The sequence below is a fragment of the Anopheles ziemanni genome, chromosome 2 (assembly GCF_943734765.1).
Source record: "Anopheles ziemanni chromosome 2, idAnoZiCoDA_A2_x.2, whole genome shotgun sequence".
Taxonomy (NCBI): domain Eukaryota; kingdom Metazoa; phylum Arthropoda; class Insecta; order Diptera; family Culicidae; genus Anopheles; species Anopheles ziemanni.
The window spans coordinates 9,816,904-9,842,918 of record NC_080705.1 but is presented as its reverse complement, the minus strand read 5'-3'; the positions used below and the strand labels follow the sequence as shown (position 1 = coordinate 9,842,918).

At 45.9% G+C, this 26,015-nt stretch overlaps 3 protein-coding genes across 3 annotated transcripts; 1 reads left to right on the top strand and 2 right to left on the bottom strand.

Moving 5' to 3' along the window:
- Positions 1-79: 79 nt before the first annotated feature.
- LOC131281042 (gustatory and odorant receptor 22) lies at positions 80-2,272 on the bottom strand. The gene is made up of 5 exons (XM_058310297.1): positions 1,524-2,272; positions 970-1,115; positions 676-872; positions 292-453; positions 80-226 (listed from the first exon to the last, which is right to left on the bottom strand). Exons 1-5 carry the CDS (start codon positions 2,270-2,272, stop codon positions 80-82), a joined length of 1,401 nt encoding a protein of 466 aa, XP_058166280.1.
- Positions 2,273-3,528: 1,256 nt separating this feature from the next.
- Positions 3,529-5,825, top strand: LOC131281020 (potassium/sodium hyperpolarization-activated cyclic nucleotide-gated channel 1-like). Its single transcript, XM_058310275.1, has 8 exons — positions 3,529-3,592; positions 3,666-4,086; positions 4,155-4,347; positions 4,430-4,739; positions 4,806-5,000; positions 5,078-5,217; positions 5,359-5,502; positions 5,610-5,825. Exons 1-8 carry the CDS (start codon positions 3,529-3,531, stop codon positions 5,823-5,825), a joined length of 1,683 nt encoding a protein of 560 aa, XP_058166258.1.
- Positions 5,826-6,170: 345 nt separating this feature from the next.
- LOC131280977 (ficolin-1-like) lies at positions 6,171-25,798 on the bottom strand. The gene is made up of 5 exons (XM_058310232.1): positions 25,697-25,798; positions 25,574-25,630; positions 25,304-25,490; positions 24,692-25,252; positions 6,171-6,217 (listed from the first exon to the last, which is right to left on the bottom strand). The coding sequence occupies exons 1-5, from the start codon at positions 25,796-25,798 to the stop codon at positions 6,171-6,173; spliced, it is 954 nt and encodes a 317-aa protein (XP_058166215.1).
- Positions 25,799-26,015: the final 217 nt, after the last annotated feature.

The following is a 26,015-nucleotide window of genomic DNA, read 5'->3' as shown; positions in this document are numbered from 1 at the left end:
TGATTTATTTCTAGGCAGTTTGAAATTCTTCCGCTCGTCGTCGTTTGTTTTGCCTAGGATATATTATACAGACGACCCCCTAATTGGTCCTCTCTGCTTCCAGTGCTCGGATTCGGGACAGATTCGCCTTAAGGGAGGAAATGAAAGCATTCTTGGCGCTCTGACGAAGGAGAGTTAGTTTAAACTGCATAAGCACAACCAGATAAGTGGCCATGAAGGAAATGTTCTGCAAGGAATGAAAAAAAACAAGCTTTAAAATGGTTTTTCGCACCTTGGCCTTAAAGTCCTTACCGCTGTTATCAATCCACGATTAATGTTGGCGTACCCGTCAAGGTTCATGGTCGGCGGGTTTTTATCGATGGCGACCAGAAACATTTCCACCTCCTTCTGCGTAGCCTTGTCGACCGCGGTCAGATTTACATTCAACAGACGTTCCTGAAAGTTTAACCCGACCTGCCCCGGTTTGGGCGGTAAAAGATGGCGAAAACAAATTATTGAAAAAGGAGGGCGACAGTTGAAGGGAAAAATATGATCAAAGAAGATCAGCTTCCTAGTGGGAAAGGGATGAGGTGCTGGCGTTCGCCATTTGCGTTCGACCTACCCCGTCGTCTATATTGGGCATTCGAATAGGTCTGCCAAAACGGGGCAAAAAGCCCTAAATCCGCCAGTACGTACCCTTTTCGATGCGTGGTGCGCCTCGTTGCAGATGATAAACAGCAGGCTCATACAATAGAAAACAATGACAAATAAACCCACTTCCTTATATGTTGCGCCGTGCTCGATAATTTCACTCAGCGAACCGTAGGTGGCGATAATGGTGGTGAAGAATATTACCAGACAGTAGATGCCGTACATGTTGGAGTAAGCTTTCCCTGCCGAAAGACAAAAGTGAATCGTATTTGTTTTCTTTTAAATCCGACACGTAGTCACCTAGGAAATGTTGTTGATGTTGTAAGCTTAGTTACGCACCTAGTTGCTGCATCATGTGGCTCAAGTCGACCCAAAGGTGGCGATACTCGGTCAGTTTGGCTGCCGGCCGTTCCGTCGCCAGTACGTCTGTAAGTTCCTTTGCGAACGCCTTACTTGCCGTACCAAATGCGGTGCAGTTGACGAACCTGTTTGGGTTATGATCGCAGTAGGTAACACACGTGCGTAAATGTTTGAACGAACCACGTTGCATTGTCCGTTAATTTTAAAATACGCAGTTTCGATACATACAATGTTTTACGTAAATTGTATGATTAACTAAGATGTTGATTATTTTACAAATCATAACATACATATACCTTAAGAAATGTTTTATTAGCTTGCAATCTAAACGAGTTTTTCTAGAGTAACTAAGTTTTATTCTTCGAATCGTCAAAAACTAATTTAAATTAAATTAAATCAAAATATTATTTCAAACAAGAATGTACAGATTGGATTTACATCAGATGGATTTGTTATGAAAATATTTGCCAATATATTTAACATCCCCACAATTTCGTCTAAGGTATCCTTTTCTGGTTCAAAAATTCGCTTACCAAAGACTGCAGAATCCATTCAGCATCGCAATAATGTGATAGTATGCGAAAGTGTGACTGAACTGGAAGTCCGGCTGCAGATAGTACTGCGACAGGATGATGACGAAGCTGAGCGACCACGAGACGATACAGAGGGCCCACGTGATCGGGTAGAGCTTCGGGAACACGATCGGCTTGCCGGTGACAATCAGGTACTTGTACTGAAAGTCCGTCCACATGTTCTTGAACTTGGCCACCTCGAGGCCGTTGCGCCAGGAGGCAACCGGCAGCAGAAAGTGGGGCACCATGATCGACATGAAGATGATGTTGTAGATCACCTCGTCGAAGCGCTTGTCGTTGGTCGAGATAAACTTGATGATGCGCTCGCGGGCCACCACCAGCACCACGATTGTCTCGCAGGCGTAGATAAAGTACGCCCACAGGAACGCCCGCGAGCACCAGGTGAAGGTGGTGCGCGGCATGTCAACCCCCGGTGGGCTGCGCATGATCGGCATCACGCCCATGATTTGGAACAGCACCAACAAGCTCCTGGTTGTGTGGTAGAACGAATCGTGCCGATCGAGCAGGTTAACGTCGGTGGCGATCTTCAGCTTGCGCCGGTACATGTGCGTCGGTGACTCGTTGTCCTGCTCGAGCTGCTGCATCTGTTCCTTGATGCGCCGCCGGTCCTCCAGCTGCTGGCGCTGGTTGGGGTTCAGCACCTGATGCCGAATCTCGTACCCGGCATCTTCCATCTGCGAGTGGATCATGTTGGCGTTTGGACTGGCCCTCTCGTGCCGCGATGTTGTAACCCGCACTACGAAATGTTTGCCCCCAAACGCGCTTCGGATTCGGGTTTTATCTGAAAACAAATTATGTACACTACACTCGGTGGTTGCCGGTTGGCCCCCTTTTCGTCAAATCTGCACCCAGAATGAGGTTAGAAATTGCTTCACGCCCTTTCCAGATAAGATTTTGAATCCGATTCGAGCGTAATAATGTTGCACTAGAGAAGCGTGGTTTTTCTTGGCCACTTTTCCCGGGCCGCCTTTTCGTTCGGCAGTATTCCCACCCGGACCGGGTTACGAATGCTCAGCTGATCCACTGGTGCGAACGGAAACAGAAGTTTTAGTAATGAACAGCCAGAAACAATAAACTGTGTGCGCTGTCCGGGGGACATCGACGTTTTTATAGTGCGCCCATTCCGCCGGCGCGCTGGTAGCGCCGGAACTGTAATTAAAATAATATTACGATCGACCGTTTGGTGTTTGCTTTCGATTCATAATGCATTACGCGGGTTGCCTTGTTCGTCTTTGTCTTTCTGGGAGTTGCCGCTTCCGAGCGAACTGCCTGCACGCTGGTACTGCCTTTGGTAATGACCGTTGTGGACTTTTGCCATTGCCATTTCTTCTACTGCCCGGGGAATTCCCTTTCCTCTTGCCGGATCTTCCTGAGGCTTTTCTTCCGAAAGCTACACGCGTTTCCGAGGAGTTTATTTTAGCGTTCGTTTATTGGCAAGTTCTTCCCTCGTCGACTAGGTCACTGGTGCTTCGTTGTGCTGCTGCTGGGTACGCAAAGAACAGATTTTCATTTCGCGGTGGGTCAATATTTTCTTTTCCCAACGTTCCATTGTCATCCACAGCTGGCGGATGGTTTTTCCTACCTCAATTGTGCAGTGTGCCGTGATGACATTAGGCCGGCTCACCATGCTTCGGATGGTTTTCGAGACACTTTGTCTTTGTTGCCCAATCATTTCGTCTTATCGTAGGCCGAATGGGGTCGGGTTTATCTCGCTTCTTTGCATAGGTAGGAAGTATTGCGTAGCACCACTTGAGTTAGGTGATTTTTCAAGTCATTCGATTACAACACGCAAAAGTCTGCGAAGAAAATGAAATACAAAACGGACTGAAACCGAAGGTGAAACCAAACATCCTATTGAAAAGTACGCATCAACTTTGGATCTGACAATCTAGCAATCGTCGACGTTTGCAAACCGAAACTCATCGAGTGCAATCCTACACCAGCAATGGAGACTTCCACTTCGCAAAGGGCTGACTCCACCAGGTTCGAATTGCCTGCCCAGAAGGAAGGTAAGTCAATCGGACTGGAAAACGTAAAGAATGGGGTGGTAGTTGAACTTTCATGTTTTTATTTTCCTTCCAGATGATATTCACATCCTGACCGAGCGCATCCCCAACCGGAACAGCATAGCATTTCGTTTGCGGCGCTTGTTCCTGATCGACCGGCAACATCCTTGTGCCACTCTGCACTTTCGCTCCCGTTGCCTCTACCGGCGGGAACTGGCGCGCCATGTACGTGGCGACTATTGGTACATCATCCACCCGTTCAGCCGGTTCCGGTTCGGCTGGGAAATGTGGCTTACCTTCTACTTTTACACCATTGCCCTGCTGTTCCCGTTTTTGTTCTGCTTCACGCCGGTACTGCCCGTTCAGTGGCAAGCATACGCCATTCAGTTTTCACTGAACGCCCTCGGGTCGACATCGTTTTCTATACGCGTTTTTACGGGATACTTGGAGGATGCCCGGACCAGGACTGTTGTTCTTCATCAAGGCAAGATCTTCCTGTAAGTATGGGGGGTTTCTGTATCACACACATCTATTGCATGTGACTCCTTTTTTTTTTTTCTTTCAGTCATTATTTGAAAAACGAAATGCTCATCGATATATTTCTTCTGATTCCACACAATCTGTTGCTGACTACGTTCTTTGACGAATCCCTGGATCACGACCAGCAGGCGTTTATCATGGACATCGTCCATGGGCTGATGATGCTGAAACTTGTCTCACTTCGGCACATCTGGGGTTACATCATAAATACTTTCGAGGTAAAAGTGGAACAAACGTTAACAAATCAAACAAGACAGTCCGCCTAATACTTCGTTCGAATGAAAATTTAATTTATTCCAGCGCTTCAAAATCGATCTGCTATATTATTACTTCTTGCGCATTGTGCTCATTTCGATGGCCATAGTGCACTGGTGCGTCTGTATCTACAAGCTGGCCATCTACGAATGGGACGACCCGGAAAATCCGCCGGTGGCGCGCCAATTCTCCTACCTGGACGCACTGCAGGAGTACGCGGTGTGCCTGCATTCGGTGTCCTGGTTTATGTTTGCCTACAGTTTTGTTGACCATCGGCTTCCGGCCGGAACACGGGCGAAAGCGTTCAGTTCGGTCTGCATTGTGGTTGGATATGCTTTCAAAATTTTCATCTTTCGTAAGTCATAGTTTTTTTTGGCCTTTTTCACAATTCCAATACATTATAGTATGTTACACGTTTTAGTTCAAACAATAAATTTAATGCAAATCATGAGCTCGATGGATCGAAAGTACGCGGAAGTAACTAATCAGCTGCAAACGTACGTGCGATCGAAGCAACTGGACACGGCGGACATGAAGCAACGGTTGCTCTACTACTACTCTAAACGATTCGAGCATTGCTTTTTCCACGAGGATGTCATCATGGAAAGTCTATCAGGTAGTGAATTGTACCGGTGTACAACGTGGAGAATCGTTAAGTTTAGAATTAATCCGCTATCTTCCATTCTATAACAGATACTTTGAAAAAGCGCATTAAGGATTACAGCGCAGCGACGTTTTTGAAAACGATTAAAATCTTTGAAGGAATTCCGCTTGAAGAAGTACTTCCGTTAGTCGAAAGAATGTCCAAGGAAGTTTACCTACAGGATGATATAGTAAGTAAAGGACCAACATTATAACTTTTCAATCAAATTCATTTGATTCATTTGAATTCGAACGGTAGGAGTTTGAAGTTCAATTACTGCTACAAATTACAAATGCAGCCACACATATTAAACTCCTTTCCCTTACCCCAGATCATTAAGGCCGGCGCGTTTGGCGATCGGATGTACTTCATAATAGTGGGCACCGTTGCAATCTACACGCACAGCCGTAAGGAGGTGTGCCACCTCTCCGACGGGGACAACTTTGGCGAGGTGTCGATGTTCTCAAGGAAAAAGGTAGGTACCGACAAAAACTTTCCTCTTCCAGGCGAGGTAATATATTGACAATGTGCGCACTTTTATTTTTAATCTGTATCCAAATTCGCTCGATGCGTCCGCTTCAGCGACCGGTCAGCGTGGTTGCGGTGGAGTTCACGCAAGTGTACATGGTCGAGCGGAAGACGTTCAAGGAGCTGTACGCCGCCGATCACGTGGTGTATCAGCGCCTGCAGCAAATGGCGAACACGCGTATGCACACCATCCTGGTGCAGGAAGAGCAGCACAAGAACCATCTGCTAAAGATGGGAATGGGCCAAAATGAGATCAAGATTATGCCCTGAGAGCGAGCGGGCCAGACGGGGGAAGGAATGGATTGCTCCGATTTTTTGGGGAGGGTTTCCATTATCGCTTCAGGTGCCGAATCGGGTTCGATGTGTGAAATTGATAATGCATTTTTGACACCTCGACGCACCATCGGAAGATGGAGAAAGATCATTGGCGTGAATCGTAAGAATGATGGGAAACTACTTTCATGTGCGCATAATTAGTTTGATTCGCGATAAGTCGCGACCAGCCAAAGGATAAATGTTGTGTGAACCTCCGAGGACAAGTCAATTATCACAACGAGGCGCAGAACATGGAAAATGCTTTCTTTTTGCTCGTGTTCGGGGAAAACGTACACCGCGCTATCCTCCACTTTTCCGATATGCTGTGGTCCAATAAAAATATGTTTCTGTGGGTAGAAAAGAAAAACAGAACATCACAGCTATTCTTATTGTTGTGCCCTGTTTGCCGAAGTTAAGCACACGCATCGTGCTGCCCTTCGCGATAACCCTCGCCTCGCCGTCATCGCCGTCGTCATGTTTGGCGCCCCACGAGATGCTGCGGCTCTAGTTTCACCAGCGACGCACCACATACATCATCAGCTGGTTCCGGCCGATCCGTCTTCGCCCGTTTGCTGCCGCCGATGGCCGGGCGGTGTGTCGCGGCGTTCCAGCAGAGAGAGCATACTACACACATCGAAAGCGCGCGCGGGAACAGTTCCTGCCCAAGAGCCTGAAGACGGTCCGCGGTCGGTGGACGGCGTTTAGTTTTGTTTGAAGTTTCGTAACGTGCGGTTGCGTACCGCCTCGCGGGACCGAGTGATTCTTTTGGCGCTCGAGCGGCGTGTGCTAGGAAGTTTGCATTCTGATGTCATCGGTAGCATTAGTGGTGAACGGTTTTTCTTTTCTTACATATCTATAAATTATGTGTTCCTTTGTGCATTCCGATTTCCTTATCTACACGGTGGTTGTTTTCCTTCAAAAGTAAACCCATTATTTTTAGTGTGGGGCGAGCGTATGTTCAATCGGATGCTCCAACAAGTGTCATTTGTGCAGTTTTGTGCTTCATTTATTGCCGAATTGGCGGAATCTTGACGAGATGTGCCAAAGAAAAAAACAACCGCATAAAGATAACGGATGACTTGATGGCGAATTTTGTGTGAAAAGTTTTTTATTTGTCTCACAGATGCATTAGCATTCGTTTCCTGCGTTTCTCGATTGGTTTAGAAGTTCACCAAATTCTTGCTCACTCTGCACATTTATGTTTTCGTAGTGTCTTTCGGAATCTAGAATATGTTAAAAGGAAATAGAAAAAAAAACCAACAAATATTCGGATGCGGATGAACTGCTGACATAAGCCATGTGCTCCATTTAAAGTGTTTTTCGGCAGCTTCGCATTTTTCGCTCACCATTCACGCTCGCGACTCGTGGCTTGATTCGCGGATTTCGTTACTTTTCTCATCCCCGACTCCGCTTGCCGATATGCTTGTGGCCACAATTAATCACAGTCAATTAATTTGGTTAATACATTGTCCAAAACGTGGTGCGGTTGCCAAGGTTGCTCGTCGTCAACGCCCTCCTTCCCATGTTGTTATCCCGCTGTTCGATCGATTGTTGATTGTGCAGCTAGCGTGCTTTCCAGTGTTGTTAGTTTATTTTACTTTTTATATGTTTCTATCACCCCCGCACACCACCGGCGGACGGTGGTTTTCGGATGGGGGATGCACCATATTTGTGGCTGGGAGCATCGCTTCGGCTCCGATCCGGAGGCATCATAAACCATTGTTACCGCGTGGTTCGCGATTTGAATGGTGGTTGGGCGTTTAGTTAGCTCTATCGGTAACGCATCATCAGGTTTTGTGCCAAAATAGAGCATATTACGCTCGTTAGAGAGGGTATCATAATCACCAGCGGAATCGCCAGAGGTTGCTAGACACGGGACCGATCGGGGAGGGTTTGGGAATAAACTCCCACCATGTGACGAGACTGGAGAAGATACTGATTGCCCACATTGGGCGCATTATCGGGGCATGAGAATCTGGGCCATCGAGGCGCGAGAATCAGCAGTTAAACCAGTGGCGCATGAAAAAGGTGCGCCAGCATACTATCTCTATGCTGCGACGGCGGAAGGGTCGTTGTTTGACAACCGCATTTCGCCGATTCAACCGCCTCGCCTGTGGTGTTGGCCACCGTATCGGAATGCTATAATTGTCGACTCTAATGGACAGTTTCTTTTCACATGTAAGATCGTAAAATTAATCAGTGAATGCTTGTTTGTGAACATTGAATGTTAAAAAGTGACATTTAATGGAATAATAGAAATTGTCTTCCGTGTGAATTTGTTTTCGTTCAAACATTTTACAACTTTGCCCCCGTGTGAGGATCAGTGCATTGTTTGGTGTGCTTCCAAGTGTCCTGTTTAATACAAATTGGGTTTAGCTCTCACCATTTAATTTTAATGCTGGTTTTGATGGCACTTTGAAAAATGTTTTGTAGTCGAGTGTTTGGAAAGTGATAAAAAAAATATAGCAGAAAAGTTTTGAAATTGAATTGAAAAAAAATAGAGAAAAAACACGCTGCAGTATGAAAACTCAATAAAACGAGTGAAATTAAAAAAGTTTCGCCCAAGCTTTCCGGGTGTGGCACTTTTTGGGACTATAAAATTTAATTTTATCGCAATTTCTTCCGCGCGTGATCCGCGCAAGTAGTCAACTTGAAAAGTACGGTATTTAACGCGGAAATAGAGGCTGTCAGCGAACCGGTGAAGTGTTTGGCGATCGTGGAAATTTAATATCCACTTCCGAGTGGTATATGTATGTGTGCCTTTGTGTGTGTGTGTGTGTGGGTGTATCAGTGTTAAGCGAGGATAAAAGAGGACGCTCCTCAACTCTCAGTGGACAAAAGTGGTACAAGTGTCGTTGAAAAACAAATTTGCCCGATCCGGACGAAACTTTTCCGGGCGTCCATCCCTTCCAGCTCCATCCCCTTCAGACCGCGTGCCTGGCTGCATTGATTGTGAACTCGGTGTGACAGCGTTTGGAAATTAATTTTCGCCTTCGGCGTGCGACTTTCGCCGTGGGTGTGCGTGTATTTATTTTTGGCTCTCAGCTTTGGCCTCCAATCAAAAAGCGTTCAATTGAATGTGGAAGAGCTGAAACTGTTGCAATATTACCGAAATTGTTGCAATAATGCTCAGGTAAGGACAAACAAGCCTTTTTAATTCATTCGTTCCGCGCCGTGTTTGATTGTTTTCCCGGACGCTAAGGATAAAATAAATAATCGTTCGTTGCGCTTCAAAAGGGAGGTACCAAGCAAACATTTAAGTGAAGCGTTTTATTTTTTATTGTTCTGTGGAACATCATTCCCACATTCAATGGGAAGCACTCATTAACGGACCATCATCGTTTGTGCCGGGAGTTGCGCACAAAAAAAGGACACGTGATGGCCGCTACTGTTTGGATAAGGCCTGGGAGATTTCAGTTCCTCCGGTCAGCTGCGATTCAATTTCAATTATTTGCGGCCTGCTAATGTGGGTGTGATATTTCAATTCCCGCACTTTTTCCCCATCCCGACCCCCCCTCCCACCCTCGGCCTCGGTGGTCATTCCGTAATCGGTTTTGCAATGAAATCTGCTTTCAATTAAATTATCGCTCGATGGCCCGGGGAGCTGCCTGATTGAAGCACCGCTCCCGGATTATGGTGGTCCTTTATGGTGTGGAGATTAAATAACGCCGCGGCCACTGCCGGCTTTTGGCCTTGTTATCCTGCTGGGCGCTGTTGCCCATGGTGTTGCATGTTTAATTATAAAGAGCCGGATTTGCTGATGAAAAATGTTTAATCAGAACACATATTCGCAACACGGGGCGGATTTTCCGGGCGTTTGGATTATTTTTTTGTAACGCCGTGGTTGCGGATGAAATACGAACCGGGTAGAGGCATATGGTTGTTGTGTCGGTCGCTAAGGAGCATTGCACCGCCATTACGTACACTTGCAAGAGAAAAAAAGATAAGCAACAGACCGTCGTACATCATGTTAAAATTATCCTTCGCGGCAGAGTTCGACAAAATTCGAACAAATGGAACCAATTTGATCCGGGAGTATGTTTTTAGTAACACATAACTCTCAACGACTTTTGTGCAGTTCAGTCCACTTTGAAATGTTATTTGTTGTGTCGATTTTTTTTTAAATAAAAAGAAATATCAAAGCTACAGCAAACGCTGTACTGCAGCTTCCATATTCCATATAAAGTACGTTTGGCGAATCAATAAAAAAGTTTTCCGACCTCTGCTTGGCACCATCCATCTCTGATAATTTATAAACCCATTGCTTTCTGGTTGTAAACGTAGCATTTTTGCATGTATTTTCTGTCGAAATCGGAAAGAACCGTTCATAAACAGTTTCATTTTAAGCTTCTTATGAAACATTCTGCTCTCTGCTTCCAAGAAGATTACCAATTGAAACGAACATGTCTCCTCGAATGTCGGTGAATCTCATTTGGATGTTTTCCGTGAACTGCAGAAATATTTACATTTCAAATCAATCGAACCCATGCTCATCAGCATAATAATTTTGCAACGTATTTTTTATTTTTCCTCCCGTAAGAGGAAGTAGCTTGGCAGGTTCAATTAGTTTATTTCATTATGTGATCCTATCCATCCGCTTGGCACATTATCGCGAAATCAGTATTATGGATGTGTGGATTGGTTTGCTGGATGTAACTTTGGTGAAAGTGGAGGAAAACCAAACTGTAAAAGGGTATTAATTTCAGGGCAAAACATACCGAAACACTCGTATTTTTCTAGACGCTCCGCAATAATACAGAAAGTATCATCAGGCAGTAAAACACAGTTGAATCGATTCTATCTCGAATAATCCTTTTATTTGCTTCCCTCATAAAGGTATCGCTAGGTTACCTGCGCTTGTGGGCGTACTCCAAGATAAGCACTATGGGATCGTGTAAAAGTCTTGTTTACGAGTTGCTTCCGCTGTTTTCCCGACGCAACAAAGTAGAACCGACTCTGTTGTGTGTTTCTCTCCACACCATTTACAATACGGAAATCTGATTGTGTGTTATTTCTTCCATTAGGGGAAGCTTTTATGTTGCGAATGTTGAGTAGAGGAAAGGAAAAAAAGGAAAAGGAAAATGCGACCGAACATTTTATTCCCATCACGACGGTGCGCCGTTTTCCATTACAAAAGACAGAGAATGTATTTTTTTAATTCTTCCACCCTGCTAAATTGTTTGTATTAGCACGATTCTAAGCAGGGAGCAGGGCTAATCCTACTTCCATTCATCCGTTATCTGGCAAGTGGCCGGCCCATCCGGAGACGGGTTAAACGTTGGCGTTCTTTTTTCCCGCCCAATTTAACTGCCTTCCGTTTGGCCGTCCGCCATGCGAGGCGGAAATACGAAACGGAGTGAAACTTTGTATCCAAAGGCGGACATCGGAAGGGTCCATCAAAATGGTTGATAAACTGAGAAGTGCGCCATTTTCGGCTGTTTGCCATTTTGATAAGGGTTGGAAGAATCGGACCCAATCTGATGGGGATATAAGGAACCCCATTCCGAAGGGGTTGCTTTTAAAGCGCACCCCCTGTTTTTTTGGGAGGCTACGTGCATTCAAAAGCGTCGTTTTCAATCATCTCGGGGGTTGAACAAAAAATCTCCTACGTTCTAATGTCGATTCCGTCCGGTCGGGTTGTAAACACTCCCCGATGTGTGCTGATGTACCGGAGGGGCCGTATGCGCACACCGTACTAGAAGCCATCGCCGGAAAACTCCAACGGTCACCAGCGTGCGTACGATGTCGCCATCAAACGAAATGGGCACCGGTCGTACGGGAGATAAAATCTTGGAACTTTATTGATTTCCATCCGCCCCGCTCAAGGTCGAACCTTTGACGAGGAAAACGGAAAAGTCAGCCCTTTTCTTCGCCATCTACGGAGGAGGATCAACGTCAAATCAATGTGCGCTCGCTTTTTTCTCCTCCCTTCCTGAGGTACTCCCGCTATCTCTCGCCCCCAAAGTGAGGGCTTTTCGGCCATAAAGCTTTGGGACCCCCTCCCACCGAGTCGTTTCCAAGGTTATCTTGACGATCCCGGGTATCGGTGCTGTCCGGTAAGAAGTTGCTCGGCCGGGAAACAAGATGACAGCGCATAGAACGTCGGTAAAGGTGAATGGAAATAAATCATAAACGAATTTTCGTTGACAGCCGTATCAGGAATATCAAATCATCATAATCAGCGGCAATCGACCATCGGAGCTGGTAGTGAGGTATAGTGGCAACCGGGAACGTCGATTGGCCGTGGACGTTTGCAATAATTTCATCACGAAGCCGAGAAATGGTACATCGAATCTACCGGCTTTCCACCGGCGGAAGGCTTAATGCAGCGGTCGGCAATGTGCACCGAACATAATCCAAATTGTAAATGGTTTATAATATTGTTTATAATAAGTTGGAATGAAAATGTGTATTTTTGAATATAACATTTGAATCGTATCAATATTTTCAAAAATAGTTGAATTGTGGAATTAAAAACAAGAGTAAACCACTTGTGGCTCTTGAAAAGCAAATCCTCAATGTGCATTCTTTGCATATTTGATACTTCACTTCGAGAAGTTTGACGACCACAGATTTACTGCATTCATATCATAAAGAACCAACCAGCCAAGCGTAGCATGATTGGCTGGCAAAGGTCGCGCCGCTTTCTTTCCTTCGCCAAGGTTCCGAATGTCATCTTCCTTGGAAAGGAGACAGTTTTGTGGTGGGACACAAAATCAATTAAAAAGTAATAATAATCATAAACAATAAAAAATCCGGAGCATAAATCACCAGACAACCACGGAGTACGGTGGAGCCTGAACGAATGGTGGAGGAGGGTGAGGAACAAAGGGTGGCGTCTGGCGGAAATTGAATCCATTCGAGCGTGCGTGGAGCGGAGGCGACGATTCGACAACACCGACCGGCGATGGATGATGTCAACGGAAATAGACTCAAATGGCGCGGCTCGGGAGAAAGAACCAGAAAGTGTGGAAAACGACACGGAAAAAGGCGCTGGTGTTGGAAAGTACCGCGATAATGTTCCACGGGTGACATACTACCGAAGGGCCGAGCCGGTGACCTAGCGGGACGATAAGAAAGGGGTAATTTTAATTACCTTAATAACTGACTTTCGTGCGCCCGTGGCTCCGACTCACCACACTCTCCGCATCCAAACGTGCCGTTTTGTTGGCGTCGTTTGTCACACGTAGGCCACAGCGGGGGGGGGTTTCTTTTTTTGTTGCCATTCCTCCCCCAGACCCGGGAAACATAAACATCCACTTGCTGCCGGAGCGACTCGTGCTTGTGGTGAGCCGATAAAATAGACTCCTTGATTTTGCCTTGTTTTCATCGTCCGGAGCGAGGAGTGTATATGTTTTCATTTCGAGATTTTAATGGCCGTTTATTATTTAGTACAATTTCACGAACGGCTTCTTTCCGGCCTTCGCCCGTTTTTCTGGGACGCGCGCAACACGTTCGACAGAATGTGCTGCAAATGGATTGAACCACCAGGGGTTGCCCACTTTTAGGGCGGGGAGTTGGATTTTGTTCCGTTTAATGAGAAACCAACGAGGTTGGAAGTGAGTTCGCTTTGTGCGACATGTGACGCGAATTTATTGCATCATTGCTTACGCTCCTCGTTCCTAGGGACTGGCGGGAAATGTTAGATTCCAATCGAATGAAACATTAATTTATTTCTTTGTTGTACGTTTTCATGTTGGATATGTTTTCACAAGGCCTTGAAGTTTGACATTTCCCTCCTTGCATTCGTGTGGTGTATCAATGAAACCGTTTGTTGGGTTATGCGTACCTTAAAGTTTGAGACTGTTCGGCATAACGACTCATTTTGCGCACATAAATTCGTTCCATATTGCCCCGCTTTGCGCTTCCCGGGTTTGGGCATTTAGGCGGCCCACAGTTGGATGCTTTTAAAAATGTTTACGACCAGCTTTTCCCACCGGGAGGGGGCCTGCGTTTGATGTTTTATGCTCGCAGCGGAGAAATTCAATATCCTCATTTATCGGTACGTATCTGACTGGTGCGTCGAACGTAAATACGGTGGATTTAAAAACAAAAATACTCCACGAACAGCCGAAAGGGGTTGTGGAGGGTGCGAAACCGTGGCCCACCGGGCTGTTGCTACTGATAATAAAGCGTAATTTGTAACCCGCACCGGGACACTGACTGACGGGGAACTCGCTGCTGGGCCGTTTTCCGGCACGCATAAAAATACGCCCCGGTTGTTGTGTCCAGCATTATGCTACCGACCACCGAGTAGTGCGCCGTGCCACTTTGAACTCCCACTGATAACGGTTTCGCACATTTGGGTGCTAATATTTTGATAATCTTCTGCCGGCCAGCAGAGGGTTGGAAAATAATCTGCCCAGTGTTCAGTGCCGGATGCTGCGTGTCCTGTTAATTGTTTCTCGCTAGTGTAATCTTTTCGAGCAAACGAACCGAAAGGGAAGTGGGGGGAGGGGAATCCAAACGACACCTTGTCAGCTAGGACGTGAGTGTGTGTGTTTACGTAATCAATCTTGTAGCACAAATCAAATGCCGAGTAGAACTCTTGTCAAGCAGATTTATTATGTAACAATGTGCAGTTTCAGCACAGATGTGGCACAGTGGGCGATGTGGCTTTAAAATCGGGGATATATTTTCCAACTGGATGAATATAATTTTTGTTCAGAATAATGAATGTACTTTTTATGTGTAGTAAAATAAACGGTTTACGAAACTCTACAACATTCTAGTTTTAAAAAATTTGCTTTGGTTACAAGATTATTCCTTGCATTTTACAAACAGACATTGGCAAATCTGTTAAACATAAGAATCAAGCACCCGGGAATTTACCTTTAGTATTCTAAAGGCAGTCATAATTATTGTCAATGAAAAATATATGAAATTTTATCCTTCACGATTATAATTTTATTATTTCATTAAATTCTTTACCTGGAAAACTTTCCCTGTGATCGAAATCTATTCCAGATTAGAATCGGTAAAGATTTAACCTATTACATAGCTTAGGTTATTCCACTGTGGCACAGGGTGTTCGGAAGAAAAGGAAGCTCTAATACCGAAGACTGATGAGTGCAGGCGTGCCATGCACCATCTGGAATGTTGGTATTCGGGCATCCGGCCAGAGCGTATTACATCTTGCGAAGGCTGCCCTGGGTCGGTGTGTTCCTATCGCTCGGGAAGCAAATCGCTTTTGTCATGGTCGCTGTACGCGATTCGGCTAGAATCCTGGCTCGGGTCCTCAGTCCCCAGGAACCCGAGAAACGCACATGCATGCGAGCCATTACACGAAACATCAAGTTGATTGCTAAAACGTGAGACGAAATGAAATCCCATCGAAATGCTCCCGTTCCCCGGGCGAACCGCCACGGGACGTGCCTTGTGCCCGTCGCAGGTTGATAGGAAGCTGAGTTTCCAGAAAGCCCGGCTTGGCAGGACCGGATCGGTGGGCCATCCATCTGAAATCCGACAGTTTGACGGATGTTTAATTGTTGTTCCGGTAGGACTCTTCCCCGGCTGCAACTGGTAATCCGTCCGGGCTGGCTGCGACTGAGAACGATTCAGGATCCGATCCGGGAACAATGAGGTTCCTATACTGGCTCCCGGGTGCGGGATGTGTACGCTTCTCGGATGATCCGGTTGGGTTTTCACGGGTTGGAACCAGAGCTTGCTCGTTACGCCATGTCAGGGGCTCGTGGGTAAGCTTTTCGGCCGAAACATTGTAAAAATGGTTGGGCGAAATCGGAGAATAAGATTTTTAGTTTCGATGCCCTAACTCACCCCAGAAGGTTCGCATGTCTGCATGTATCGTGCTTTTGTGACTTGTCGAATCCCTTATCCACTCACGCCAATTGAACGAAGGAAATTGATTGGAAAAGTCATTGAGCGAAGATGGATTGATTATAGGAAATTGTACAAAAACTCATCAGCATGAAAAGGGGCAGGAACCGCAAGGAAAGTCGGCATCGAGCAGGGTTTAGAAGAAAAAAAAAGGTATCTGCAAGCATACCGATATTTTTCTTCTGTCATTATTTCTTAACGGAATTCTTTTCTCCACGCCCGAGCTCGGTTCCCGAAGCAAAATGTGAAATAACAAGAGTTTCCGCGCGCCGGAAGCTCCGGCCGGAAATGGAAGTCTGTGCAAAATATGTATCATTTCCTTCGCATCGTGGACGGAAAGATGATTTACGATCCGTCGTGAGGGCATCACACAACGGTGTGAGTATGCTCCTGTGTACGAGTATCCGAGGCCCTGATGCTGAGGGATGCTTTTAGGGGCAAACCTATTCACCCCGAAATGGAAGGTCAACACGGCGTGGCGTGAGCCATGGGATGATTTATCATACATGCGAGAAAAATGTTATTGATTTCCTTTGTAAACTTGTGTGTAAAGATCAGCCATCGGGCAGAAAGCTGTGCATTTTAAATGGAAGATCTTCCAACCCATCCAAGGACCAGGTAGGGTGTTTTTCTGCTTCTATCAGGTGTTGCTATTAATCTCGAAGCCAGATGTTTCGATTCACCGGAATTTGTTTGATGGTTTTCGGCGAATTTTGCGGCGCCGATGTCATTTCGTTTCCGAGAACGAAAAGGCCCCAAACCAATCAGTTGAATTAATGTAAATAAATAATATGAAACGGATACGCAAATCGATTTACCAGAAAACGAAAAAACACCACGTGGGCTCAATTTTTGTTTTTAAGAAAGCCAATTCAAACCTCTTTGATTTATGTTTTGTTCAGAAATTGAATTCCAAAATAAAGTAAATGAACAGTGCAAATAATTCAAAATGTCCACATTCTGATATCTCTGAGGGATGCTTCCATTTCTAAATTATTCAATAATAAATAAATCTTTTTTTTCATCTTTTGCATCAAAAAGACAAAAACCAAAAACATCTGAGTACTTGAGCTGTGCTGTCCAATCACTGTCACACTGCTGATAGTTCGCTTTTTTCGGTGCTCTTTTGTTTAAATACTGTTGTGATACGATCAGCCGACGCCCGTGATTTTCCACTTATCCCATCCACCCGTGTTTGATGGTTCGAAAACTCGGGCGGATCAGGCGCGCAAGTGAAGTATCTGTTGGCGCACTCTTCCTTGTGCAATGCTCTACTTAACCTTCCTCACATTGGATTACGCCGGTTCGCTTCGGTGGTGGGTCTTTCCGGGCCACATAACACCCTATAACATGTACAGTGTCCAAGTGGTCTCGATGTGCTTAGGAAAATTTTAACCAAGAACCAGGAACTCGAGAGTACGTGCGCACGCTTCTCTCAAGTCCAACCAACCGCAAAGGAGCCGCACGACGTGGGATTCGGTCCGGAAAAGAAGAACCTTTCCGTTTGCGTTAGCCTCGTCGGCGAGGAAAGTTGTATTTTTCACTACTCTACCATCGTTACATCACTCACGCTCGAGAGCCATTTCACTCCAATCGGGGCACTGCACTCCGTGGTCCATTTTCCGATCCCCCCCCCCCAAAAAGCTGTCGCGCAAGTGGCTATTATTTTTCCAACTCTATTTCTCCAGCACCCCCAAAAGAGTCTCCAAAAAAGACCGGCTGATTGTTTTGCAAGTGGAGCTGCGCGACACAAAAGAGTTTCATCTGCAACCTCCCCCCACGGGGGGGTTCATAATCGGTTCCCAAATTCTTGGTGAACCTCTTCTCGCACTTGGCCGGAGACGGAGTTGAGCTGTGGCTCGCTGCACTTGTGCCGATAAACAAACAAATAAATCAAACCTTTTTTCCCTATTCAACATCCCCGCCAGCTCGGGGATTCATTCATCGCCAAAGAGTCGCTCTAAAGTGACGTTGGACCATTTAGCTCCTCGAAGACGAGCAGGCAGACTACTTCTGTCACCCGAAGATGTTGAAGATAAGTTTTCCACAATTTGTCACGCGCTTTGTCCCCGGTTCAGACGCACCCGTCTGGTCTCGCAAAATTTGGCTGAAGGAAGGTGTCTGATTGAAAGCTGGAAGATCTTCCATCGCCGATTACGTTTAGTTGCATTAATTTACGTGGCGTATTTCAACGGAGTTACACCAAAAAGTCTACTCTCCGTTCGCTTTTCGTTTCGGATGATTTAAATTTATGACAAAACGGAAGAAGTGATACAGATCCATCTTCACCTCCACCCTCCCTGGCCCCGTTAGACAAACAGACGTTGCTGCCCGACTTTTGAAGCCTGTTCTCGGTCGTCCAATGGCCTTTGGAAGGGAAAAAGTCAACTCTCAGCATTTGGACAACGCTGGTGCGACTGTTTACATTCCGCACAAGCCGAACCCGATTTGGAAGGTTTTCCGTTTGGAAATCGAAATCAAGTTAAACAAGCCCGCCGGCCGTGCCGAAACCGAGAGACGTTACAATTTGGAGAAAAAGGCAATGTGCTACGATGTACTTGGTTCTCAGGCCCGAGGACCTTGATGTGCTTCGGTGTACCGATCGCAAGGACGTTCCACTTGAAACAGGCTTGCATATATGCCTTTTGGTCCGTTTTTTTTCAACGCCCGAAGAGTTTGGCAAACATTCGCTTCCTCGTTTTCACTTTCGGTTCCGGTTGATCGACCAGGCGCCGCCCCATTGGGGATGGTTTGTTCTATTTCCATTTAATTATGATTGCCCTCCCCGGGTGGAGTGCCTTTGCGGGCGACCTTGCAAATTTGACTGATTTAATTTTGCACACACACACACACCGGGATGGGATTTCTAACGATGTTCAGTGGGGCGTACGTGGATGCACCGGGGTATGCTCCAAAGTGTTCTTTGTTTGGCTCTTCTCATCGCATGGCCTGCACTGAAAAGGTTTCAAATAGATTGACCATGCACTAGAGTGGTTGAAGAAACAAAAAAAAAAGTGAAACGAAATGGATAAATGCCATTCTACCATGAACGCAAGAGCAGACAGTTTTTATTGCTACTTTTAGGGAACGTTCAATTATTTTGATGGACCATTTTGATCAGACCCAAGAATCTTCGACGAAGGTGCTTTTTCAATGTAAACAAATCATGTAGATTGTACGAAACTATAAAAATTAATGCTGTTAAGAACCGTGATCTTAAATATTTTAGTTAGACTTTTGTAGCTCAAATAATGTTACTTATATTGCAAAACAAATGTCGAACAGTTTGAGCTGTTTTGTACAACTATCCATAAAATGTTTCACACTTATAAAAGTATTTGTTTATTGTTCTAAGTTTATTGTTTATTATTTCCATCTTGTTTCGAACTTTCGAACTAATCAATCTTGGACATAGTTTTACTATTTTCTTTCAAGTATTAATGTGCATGTTGCTTTTTACTAGCTTTGCTCTACTAGTCTGATTTTACCTCAAATCAATATTTTAATGCTCATAATGCTTGACATATGAATAGGAAGCTTCGTTTTTTTCTGTACTGTTTCACTTCTTTGATAATCTTATCAGATCGTATGTCTATTGTTTAATGTAGGTCACCACACTCATACTATATTTCTTGTTGCATATAAAAGATTATGTGCAGCATTACTCACGCCTCAATCGCTCTTATGTTTGCTTCTTACCCCGTTCGCTTCGATTGTCAACTCTAGATGCCACCATCTTCGGGGGCGATCGTTTTCAAACACCGTTACCAATAACTATTATTACGTTGTGCCGTTGCTGGATACGTTTCCTGTTTGCCTAGCTGCTTTGCGAAAATTGTCACCGTTGCCCTGGGGAGACCCGATGTTTGCCGTTGATCGGTCGTTCGGTGGTCCATTCTAGAAGTGTGGAAAGAATACACATGATGTTCAGAAGGAGGCACGCGCCACGGCGAAGAGGGCGAAAAGAAAGTGAAAAAGTGACGCAGAGAGTCGTCGTAAGACGCAGCAGCGGAGTGAAGAAAGCCCACTTAAGTGCTGCAGTGGACAAAGGCGGCGTCGGCCTCCCCCCATGGCCTCCCGGAACACGTGCGAAGGTGGTGATGACGCATGGAAGAAACGCATCGTCAGCCACGTGCCGGCGGGATCCGGAATCAAAAGCCCAATTGATTGACTAACTATTTACTCGCCCGGTGTGCGGGGTTCATAGGTGGCGGTTCTCAAGATGTTTACCTTCCCGTGCTCACTTGTGCCGACAGTCGCCGACAGTCTCCCCCAAGGCCTGCGGAAGAAGTTTCAGATGACTGGATGCCGTCGCCCTTTTGAACGCTGACAATAGCGGCCCGAATGAGGCTCCGATGACGACGGTAAATTTTCTGTTGATGATGATGGGTATTTCTATTACCGTGACAAGTGAAACGATCCGAGAACCGGGCAGTTTAGATGTCGACGAGTACCACCTTCGCCGGGCGTGGCTAACAACGCACATTGTTGCTGATCGATTCGGTACCGAACTTCTGACTCCGTCTTTAACTCGGACTCTTCCTGGAAGCGGAGCTAGTACGAGGCCTCGGAAGGATATTAGCAAACTTCTCCCTTTCTGCCTCACTCTCCCAGACACACCGACTCATGTTCTCTTTCTCTTAGCGTTGCGTTATTTGTGTCCTTCCCGGGAGCATCACCGGCGTCCCGGGAGGACTGGATTTATTGTACGTGGAATATTCGCTCCGCTTTCTTCGACCTTCCGTGTACTCGATGCCGTAGCAGTTCCCACCAGGGACCGGGCGCTGGATCCCCGGATTGATGATGCGGCTTTTCCCGGGTGAACGCAGCTGAAAAGTGAGGAGGCCTCGTCTGGTTTCCGGAACCAGGCCGTGTAGGCCTTGCAGGAAACCGCAGCCCGCCGGAAGAGCAGTTCCGGTCAGCCGGGCGTAATTGCGAGTATCTGGCGGGAAAAGTGATCCACCGTAAGACCGATTCCACTTCAGAAAGGACTCTGCATGTGTGTGTGTGTGTATATCTACCCAGTTATGAACTGAATAATTACCACACATCCGCATCAGTGGGTCTGCAATCCGAACCCGGGAGGATTTGCCAGGATCTTAGCAGAAAACGCCGCTTGGTGGCCAGTTGGCATTGACATGCTGTACGTATTTTGTTGCCGTAAATCGACCGTTGAGCTGATGGAAAATCGTATGGTTTCAACCGGAACGAGCGAGGCTGTTTTATGGAGCTTAATCCGGCGCATTACTTCCGGCACGTTTTAAATTATAATTTTTATCTTTGATGGTTTAATTGTTAGTTGTGCCTCTAGGATGTGTTATTTGACTATAAAAGCTATTTTCATGTTTTTGATTTGTATTCACGAGTTTTCCATGATTTTTGTCTAAAAAATGAAGATATCTCTTTAAACTTCTGTTACTTTGATCTTATTTGACATTTCAAGATCTAAAGTTGACTCAATAATGTTTCTGCACTTACAAACTGTTTAATATTTTAAAACTTTAGTTCTCTTAATAAAATCATTCAGATATATCTGATAAATAACAAATTGGAAATCAAAACAACAAATATCTATGATCTCATTAGAAACTTCTCAGTACATATGTTCCATGATTTGTAATATAAAGATCGGTAAAGTTAGCTTATTAACTTTGCTAGCAGATCTGATTTAATCGGTTTAAAGCTACGAGCTCGGCTACAACTTATTTCAATTGTTTTGTAGGAGCAGAGAAAGGAGAGTTCTTATAAATTCCATTCCGACGCTCAGATAGAAGCTCCACAATGGCGATAATGTATCACATTGTTTCCGCTGCTACTATGTCATTGTAAGACGGCAACATGTCCTTAGGCGACAAGACGCCAACCACCAACACCACCCTCCCCGCACCTGCCAGCTGCTCCAGTTCACCCCAAAAGGGACATGTTTTGATTCCAGCTGCAGCGAGACTTTGTTGTCGGGCGAAAACTACCCCCAACCGAGCTCGCCATTGCTGACCATTCCCATTCATTGTGTCTGGGAGCGGCGAGCGGTCAGTAGTCGGATGAAATATGTTCTCGTAGCACACAACATAATGCTTGGCGGGTACCGGCAGCACGCGTCTGGTTCGGTGGTCGAAAGGATTTTAGGCGGCGACGAGTTGAGGCTGCCTGGAACCGGGCAGTCCACGGGTAAAGGTCGTTAGGTTTGGATGGTTATCTTGCCGGCGGTGTGCGAATATTAATAACCATCCAGATCTCGACGTGTGACGGCTGATGTGTGTGGAGAAAGGTAGCGTACGCTCGGGGGTCGTCAGCGATGCTGATGAATGTTGGGACTGCTGGTCGAGGACTGGTTTCAAGTTGACTCGCCCTTTGGCCCAGTCCTCCGGTCGCTTGGGTGACATGACAAATGCACTTTACCGTGCAAATCGATAAACGGTGTCGCTTGAATAGAGTGTTGGTACGGCCCTCCATTACTGGCTATTGAATTCTTTCAGCAAAGTGCTCTCGAAACTATTCAACTAGATTGGTAAGACCACAAAAAAGGACTCCCTGACGGAGCAGCACCTTCTGATGTAATACCATTTCCAAAAGATGGAAGCTTACGATGCAACTATGTCGTTAGCCGGTTTTCACAATTCGTTGCTCTTTTGTTTCGGTTGCTAGTTCTTTTCTCTTAGGGTTCTCTCGTCCCGAAGAAGGCGGAAATCTCGGCTCCTAGAAGTACGGCTTGGCCAAGTACGTTCCGAAGTACGCTGTAACACCTTTCTTCAAGGCGGCGCTAACGAGCTGATGATTTCTGATCACGTACTTACACCGTTACACCGTCACATTACTTTCGCCATTTGTCGCTAGTTCGCCGCACCCCCGCCTCTCCCCTATCGAAGTGCACTTTTCGTTTGCTGCATTACTTGCCTTGCAGTCGGTTCAAAGTGTTTCGGCCGAATAGGGTGACGAAGATGGCTTCCTTTGGATGAATGAAGTGGCAAAACATGTGCACGCCGCTTTACTACCGGATGTGCGGATTTTACTTTTAACAATGAAACCACACGCGCGTTCCGGCGAAGACGTGTCTTGCGTTTATTTTGCGTAGATGTTGAGCGTGTGTTGCTCGCAGAATAGAAGCGTGACCGAGGAGGATGTTAGTTGAGAATACTGACATGTCTTCTCTTTAGCAGGATAAGTTACGTAAGATACCAGCAACGCATCAACAACGATATCTCTGCAATGATCGTAAGAAATCAATCTTCATCTTCAAAAGCTATTATTAAAAACCTAAAGCTAGCCCTCAAGTCAAGTTGTGCAACCCTTCAAGGACCCGTTGGATGTCAAGAGGTGTCACGTAAACACTTCGCCGTAAGTGTTTACACGCCGTCGCTTCAAGACACTCCCCCGCCGGTCCCGCGCTACGGCGATGCGATTAATTAACACTCGTCAGGTACTTACGCATCATGCATGCCGACTCTCTCGCCTCTCGCCTCGCGTGCATTCTGCATTCTAATATAGAGTCCTCCGTGGGGTTGCAAACACCGCAAACTGGGGGAACCAATTTGTAATTACCAGTTGCACCACAACACGCCCGTTCGTTCGCGATGATTTGTGTACCGTAAAGTCGAAGCATCGAACGCTCGATCCGGTTCGACGTTCGGTTGGCAATCAATAACCGAATCCATCCGAAAACCGGCGATACGTCGCGGAACCCATCATCACATGATTTGCGGGTGCATTTTCCTTCGGCGCGATGCGATGTAAAGTGGAGCCGGGTGGGACGTTGGTTTTACGCTTCACCTTTGCTCTATTATGCTGCATCTTCAGCGTACCATACCTTTCTCGAAGCTCGCGGTTTGAAGATCAGCGTGTTCGCGAATGCGCTTGCAAGTAAGTTTCCGCTCGAAGAGACAATCAAACATCAATCTGGGGCCCCCATTGTTTGCCGACTGGTGCAGCGATGCAACGCTGCCGATAGAACGGTTCGCGAACGGGAAATGCACTGCGAGTTGAAGGCACAAAATGACCTCTTAACATTGCGATCACGCGTCACGGCACGACGTCCTCATCGCGCACCCTTTCCCGGGGGTGAAAAACGACTGATTCGAGTGGCTTGGCACTTTCCAAGTGGCTGCTCGACCCCATAGATCCCCTGCCTGGTTCTGCCCGGTCCCTAACAGCACACTTGAAATGAAGTAATTACGCGAGGGCGAGCAATCGGGTCGTCTCGCCTTCGAACCGCGCGATTCGAAGGGATTGATTTCCATTGCGGATAGTTTTCTGCATAATTAGAAGGGAGGGGTCCGGAGTGAACGCCAAATGCCGCTTCCGCTGATGATCTACAACCGTTTTCCGGACGGCTTACGAATTCACCGCGACATTTCTAGTTTCCGGTCTAGCGCGAGCCTACGGTGGAAAATGGTACTGATTGAAAGATTGAAATGTTTACATTTCAATTACCTTTACTGACATGTAATTTACAGTAATTTTTCACAAATAAAATGGGGTCCTCGATAGCCGAGCGGTAGCGCGGGTTAGAAAAATCGGCCCATGAGCGCCGGGGCTCACCAACCTCGACGGCGTGAGTTCGAATCCTAACCGAGACCGGACCATCCCCTATCCGAGAGGGAGTGACTATCCACGTAATCAAAAGAAAAAAAGGCTAGTAAGCCCTTAACGGATAGGCATGACCAACTCGGGGTCGTTACGCCAAGAAGAAAATGTCTTTTGGTTGAATCTATTTCTTCACCCTTGTTTCTTTCGTTTTTGTTTTTTTCTCTTTGAATGGAAATGAACATTTCACTATAAAACTATTTGTTTTTATTCAAAAGCAATTGTTGTGCATAGTAATGCTTGTATAAAATTGCTATTAGTTCATTTTGGTAGAAGTGAAGGAAGAGTGGGAACAAAGATGCTGCAGCTGATGAACATCTTCACTGGTGAGGTAATCGCTTTATGTTTGCGTTAATTAATTATATCGCGAATCATCATTCGCGAGTAAGACAAACTACGCTTACCCTTTGTGAAATGGAACCACACCATCGCACTCTGATCGTCTGTTGTGTTCTGATAACGCCCGTTCAAATTGGAAGGGAGGCAGTCGTTGTACCACCAGGCTCCGTGAAATTTCTTAGCACAATTAATGCCATCCCGTTCGTCATTGTCGCGATCGAATGTGGTAAACTTTTGATTCTTGTGGTACTCCATCGAATCTCCTGCTGTCCCTGAGTATGTCCCTAACTTCTTCAACGCATACAACTCCGATTCGTTCCCTATCTCAAACTCGTCATACTTAGCGTACCCGTAGTTTCCATGGAAATCTTTCATTTCCACCAGCAGTTCATGCGGTCGGTTTTTGGTAATTTGATGTACGTATTCTAGCCCGAGCCAGAATTCGCCTGCCACATTCCCGAATCCGTTGCGGTACTCCGTCCAGTTCCTATAAAAGTCAACTAAACCGTCGAACCTATGCTGGATTACAGTCCAGCCGCCTTCGAACTTATTTTGTTCACAAAATACTTCAAATGGATTCGAACTTTTCCCCAAACGGAAAAGATGCGTGCCAGATTCGTCGGTAACTTGACGACATGAACGGATAGGAGTTATTAAGTAGTCTTCCAATGTCCTACTGCGTGTTTCTACATTTGTAGTTAAATTATGCATCGACTTTGTTAGCATATCAGAGATTTCCTTATTTTCTTCTAGTTTCTTGAGCTCAGTTAGCGATGCTTCCTGAATGTGTTCCATCTTGGGTATCATATGATTCTTCAATTCCTCCAATTGGGTCCGTGTATTCTGTTCGGATGCCTCCAGACTCTGCAAAAAAGGCAACAATTGATTTCACAAAATTCGACTGGTATGATTTTCAAGATTGCAACACCTATTGCACGCTTCCGTACCTTTTTCAAAGAGTCTTCCATTGCATGCATTTTGGCCTGTAGACGAAGCTCCGTTTCCTACAAAGAGTCGATATTTTTCTCCATTATCATCGTGTTTTCACTTAACTTGTGCTGGGTATTCACCTTCAGCGAACTTTTCATAGTTTGCTCCACCTCATGCAGCTTGTCTTGCAAGTAATCGAGTTTTGTCATTAAAAGCTCCATCTCGGAACCTCCTATTGCCATTGTTAGCCGGGCTGATAAAACTACACCAAAACATAGCACCAACATATAACTACTATTATGCATGACTTTCAATTGGCTGTAATTCAAAGCACTCAAACGCACAATCAGAACGAAAGATGAAACACGACTGAGGATCGTTCGGATTCGTTTGGCTCGGAAAGGCTAGAAAGAACAGGAAACTTATGTTGATAATGTGTTCTGAGCGATAACGCGCACA